The following is a 5,296-nucleotide window of genomic DNA, read 5'->3' on the forward strand; positions in this document are numbered from 1 at the left end:
GGGGGGGGGTTTGCGCACGAAGCGCCGGCACGATCGAACAGATGAAACATTAAAAAAAACTAAATTTTTGGAGTAAGATATAATCCGCAAAAGTGTTTACTTTTATTTTTGCGCACACACAATAAAAACAGAAGATTTGTGCTTTTGTAAAATAAAGCAAACAAACAGAATGCGCGTTGTCATCCTTTCCTTTCCCTGAACTTGTTTATGGAGCGCCACACCACACTTCTGTTTTAAATCTGTTAGCTTAATTATTTAAGTCAGATATATTTCACTTTTTTTTTATTTATTTTTTATGAAAACAAATTGTTATTTTTATTTTAGGCCTATTACTTACATAGGCTATACATTTTCCTTAAAGCATCCCATTTTGTCCCAGGGCTTGAAAACCTGTGCCCTAGGTAGTTAGGTCCATGCAGAAACTTGTGAACGATGCTCGTAGTTGTGGCATCACCGTTTAGTGACATAATTGAATGCTCCGGGAAAACTGAAGTTGTATTGTCAGTGTCACAGTGCCTTTTAATTGCTCTACTGAATCCAGCAATGATTTATTTACAAATTATAAGCTCTAATTATTACAAGTGTGGTATTAAAGCTTTGTTTATTAGAGGAATAATTGTTTAGCTGGAAAATGTTACATCGCGACCATGCTTTTGGATGCTGTTCGAGCCCATATAGCCTACATTTACGCGGCTTTGTTCTGGTTTGCCGGTTGGTCACGAATTTCCACAAATTCAATAATATTTAGGCATTGTTTATTTTCCTAAATCCTCACCGTCTAACCCTCTAATTTTGCATGTTTATTTTATTGTCTTTCACTTTTTATCACTGTTTTCGCATCTCTTAATGCGGTAAACGCTCGGGAAGGGAAATGAAATATTTCATGGCCATGAAATAAGAATTTGTTCGATTTATTAATTTGTTAAATCATGAGTTATTTAAGGAACAAAATTAATGAAACATGGACAGTGGCCACAAATTAATAAGTCGTAGGAACGAATTAAGTTGTAGGAATGAATAGCCTAGCCTATCTGTCCTGTGTCCCGCAGCCCTGCAAAGCGCACAATATGAAACAATTATCTGGGAAAATTACTTGGTTACTACATTTCTATTGCTTTCCATGTTGAAGAACTTTGTGTTGTTTCTAATTTACTGTACTAAATGTTTAAATCACATTAAAGGCTTAATTTGTACATTTATGAATGAATGATGATGCATTCATATACAGTCACTTTCACTCACAGCCGCTCGCACTTGTTTTGCGCATGAGCCGCAAGTACCTCAAAATTAAATAGCTTAATTGACCATCGATAGCTTTAATCGATTGCATCTATTATCGACAATTAATCGTTCATCGATTAATCGTTGACATCCCTAGTTTGGTTAGTTCAAACAGCATTGAAAACTTTTGTTACATTATGTCTTTAATGTCACTTTTGATCAATTTAATGCTTCCTTGCTGAATAAGTGTTCATTTATTTTAAAAAATTTAATCTTGCTCACCCCAAACTTTTATGTGTATGTTGCAAAAATAAAATTGTATTATAATTGGTGAGATCAGTGGGGGGGGAAAATAATTTTTGTTGAGCCCTGTTTTGTATGTAGGTTGGTGTTTTTCCCCTCAATATTTCATTGAATTTCTTTTTATTTTACAGTTATTCAAAATAATATCATTTGGGATCATTTGCTAAAACTGTGCTATCATAGTAGCCATCTTTCTAATGAATTGCAAATTCTCTGTAATGCAAACTGAAGCGTTCAGCTGAGCTCCACAGCAGAGGTCACAGGAAAGACATGTGACTGCTGGAGTCAACAGATCTTTGGTAATGTGCACCAATATGATGCACAGACCCAAAGCTTAAACATGGCCTCACTGTCTGTTTTCTTCTCTTGCTCTTTAGGTGTGGCCGAAACAGTCCTTCTGCTGTGAGGGAGAATTACTCTCCTGTCTTTTCTCTCTCCTGATGTCCCCTTCTGCACTGTAAATTCATGATCACATGACTTTGGATATGGACGCAGTCCTGTCCGACTTTGTCCGTTCTACTGGAGCTGAACCCGGACTGGCCAGAGACCTGCTAGAGGGTGAGCCAAAACATCCTGTTCCCCATCACCCTCTCTGATTTTATATACAGATATAAATAATATTTATGCAATTTTAATTTTAATTTATTTTTTAAACATTATGATATTATATGTAACTTTTCTTGATTATACATACTTTACAAAACTACATGAGCCATATAGTGTTAAATATGGCATCTACCCTGACTAAGGTCTTTATGACTAAGTGATTGCAGAAGAGCAAAAAAGCATCTATATGAATGTGTGCAGTAAAGCCTTAACAAACCCAGCACATGTTGCCTAGCAACACTGCAGATAAGAGAATGAGTTAAAATATGTATAGTTCTGCAGTATTCATGCTTGACAGTCGGTACTGACCAGTATTTGCACAAGCAACTGCAGCGGAATGTGTCATTGAACTTTGCTGCTGTGTCGGGTTAATATTTAAACTCCAAAGCAGAGGTGCAGTGGAACTATGAACTCTTATTTTCTTGCATGCTTCATGAATGTGGCTTTCTTCGCAGGAAAAAACTGGGACCTCTCGGCTGCACTGAGTGACTTTGAACAGCTGAGACAAGTGCACGCTGGGAACCTCTCATGCACCTTTGCTGAGGAGAGAGAGTATCCCTCCTTTGAAAAGGAGATAGCTCGGACAGGGCGGCCTCTCTTGCATCGCCAAGATGAGGTTGTTCAAGGTACGAAAGCACTAGAAGGTCTGTCTGCACGGCCTGACCTTAATTATCAAATGTGGTTTGTAATTTTTTTAAATGATTTACCCTGATCATGACAGTTGTCATTTCAAAGCCTTGCCCACTCTCACATGATTAACCTTGTTTTCGAACTGAAGGGAGTGGAGGACTGATAAGAATAGGTCGACCAGATAATAGCTTACCAGTGTCTAGTTTTATATTCTCCAGTATATGCAGTAATCTGAACATGTATCATGGCAGCAGCCACGGAGAAGCGACTGTCGAGGGGAATCTCTCACGCCAGCTCCACCATCGTCTCTCTGGCCCGCTCACACGTGTCCAGTACGGGCGGCAGCAACGAGCCACTTCTGGACACTCCGCTCTGCACCTTCCAGTTGCCTGACCTCACCGTCTACAGGGACGACTTCCGCGGCTTCATCGAGAGAGACCTCATTGAGCAGTCCATGATGGTGGCCTTGGAGCAAGCTGGTTAGTTATTTCATTTCAAGAATCTCTCCTCCGACAGCTGAACAAAATATTTTGATATTATAAGTTTTATAGTCCGATATTTCTAACTTGTTTCGGTTAGCTGCTTTAATCTCTGCTGTCTACATAAGCATCCTGACTAAAATGTAACATTATAAATGACTGATTTGAAATGCCATACATAGGCAGCATGTTGTGCTTCTCATGTGATGCACACAGGAGTTTGCCATTAGCGTGATAGTCTAATAAGCTTAAAGATGCACAGCACACAAAATAATGGGTAAAATAGTCTTCTTTTAGTAGATTTAACTATTGAATTAATTATGGATTAAGTGAATAAATATTTATGATTGGTATTTTACTTGGTCCACTATTGCCCTTCTAGTGTTGCCTACGTAGGTACTGTAGCTCTCTAGTTTTTGAAAAAGACAGGCTGCGTCCACAATCGTTTACTAAGAGTAGGTAAATCGTACCTAAGATCGTGCTAAATCGTACCTAAGAGTAGGTACCTATTTTGAAGTAATTACTTTGTGACAATTAAAAAGTATGTTCAATATAGTTTGAATGCATGTAGTATCAATGTAATACGGACATACTGTTTTTATGATGTCATTGTCATATGTACTACCAGCAGCAGTTGCGTCACTTCATTGCCATTCACATATCCTTTCCTGTAGCCTCATGGGATGGTAAAGTCTCCATTGGATGCACACTTCAGAACCTCAACAGAAAAACTACTTTTTGAACCATTTTACGAATACTGTCAATTCAGACATACTCCTGTTTGCATACTGTTTTTGCTTACTATATTAGAGGGAAGTATGTGATTTTTGGATGCAGCCATAGAAGGAAGTAACTTGGTGTCTGTAGCCACAGATTTGAGAAATAAATGGGGGGTTATTATTATTATTTTTTTCAACAGGACGGTTGAACTGGTGGACTCGTTTAGGGACCGGCTGTCAGAATTTATTACCTCTGGCTACTAGTGGTGATGGGAACTGTCTGTTACACGCTGCCTCACTGGGTAAGTGTTCAAACCGACTTTTTGTATGTAAGCGATCAGCACAGTTTTTATACATATTCATTCCACATTACAGGTTTCTAAAAGTTTGTTGGTGTTACACATAGCTTGAAGATTATAGGCTAAAAAAACATTTATTAATGTGTTATTGAAAGCAGATGCTTACTGGAGTGGCATAGAGTTCTATACAAGTGCTTTTTTTCTGTATTAGATTTATAGTGTAACTATATAACTTATGTCCAAAGCAACAGTAAAAGGGCTGCATACTTGCTTAGAAACCACTGCCAGATGTAATCTTAAGATATTAATTCAGTAATTATGTTTAAAACATTATTATGCAGGTATGTGGGGCTTTCATGATCGAGACCTGATGCTGCGGAAGTCTCTCTATGCACTGATGGATCATGGGCTGGAGAGGGAGGCTTTAAAGCGAAGGTGGAGATGGCAACAAACCATGCAGAACAAAGAGGTTACAGCTCTTTATCTGTTGGTTCATAATTTTTTTTTTTTACAAACAGATGGCAACAGATAATGCTGATCAGTTTAGTATCGGGCTCCATCAAGTCAAATATAAATTACCATCGAAAAGGGTGTTTTGTGTGTGTGTGTGTGTGTGTGTGTGTGTGTGTTTTTTTATATATTTTTTAAAGAAATTAATACTTTATTTACAAACTAAACAAAAAAATAACAGCAAAGACATTTATAATGGTATAAACGATTTAGATTTTAAATAAACTCTTTTGTTTTGAACTTTCTATTCATCAAAGAATTCTGAAAAAAATATCAGTTTCCACAAAAATAAGCAGCACAATTGATTTCACCATTGATATTAATAAGAAATGTTTCTTGAGCAACAGATCAGCATATTAGAATGATTTCTGAAGGATCATGTGACACTGAAGACAGGAGTAATGATGCTGAAAATTCAGCTTTGATCACAGGAATAAATTACATTTTAAAATATAATAAATGGAAAATAACTCTTTCAGATTGTAATATTTCACAATATTACTGTTTTTACTGTATTTTTGATCAGATA

The 5,296-nt window shown here is 37.1% G+C and overlaps 1 protein-coding gene across 1 annotated transcript in view; it reads left to right on the top strand.

Annotated features, from left to right (window-relative positions):
- The window catches only part of LOC107592521 (OTU domain-containing protein 7B-like), a 45,796-nt gene that overhangs the window by 36,172 nt on the left and 4,328 nt on the right, over positions 1-5,296 (top strand). Inside the window, exons 2-6 of the mRNA XM_016282053.1 lie at positions 1,902-2,082; positions 2,586-2,756; positions 3,012-3,239; positions 4,159-4,260; positions 4,599-4,726. Of these exons, the coding sequence (XP_016137539.1) occupies positions 1,998-2,082; positions 2,586-2,756; positions 3,012-3,239; positions 4,159-4,260; positions 4,599-4,726 (714 nt within the window). The 5' untranslated portion in view covers positions 1,902-1,997. The remainder of the gene's footprint in view (positions 1-1,901; positions 2,083-2,585; positions 2,757-3,011; positions 3,240-4,158; positions 4,261-4,598; positions 4,727-5,296) is intronic.

Source organism: Sinocyclocheilus grahami, unplaced genomic scaffold (assembly GCF_001515645.1).
Source record: "Sinocyclocheilus grahami isolate Dianchi unplaced genomic scaffold, SAMN03320097.WGS_v1.1 scaffold153.1, whole genome shotgun sequence".
NCBI lineage: Eukaryota > Metazoa > Chordata > Actinopteri > Cypriniformes > Cyprinidae > Sinocyclocheilus > Sinocyclocheilus grahami.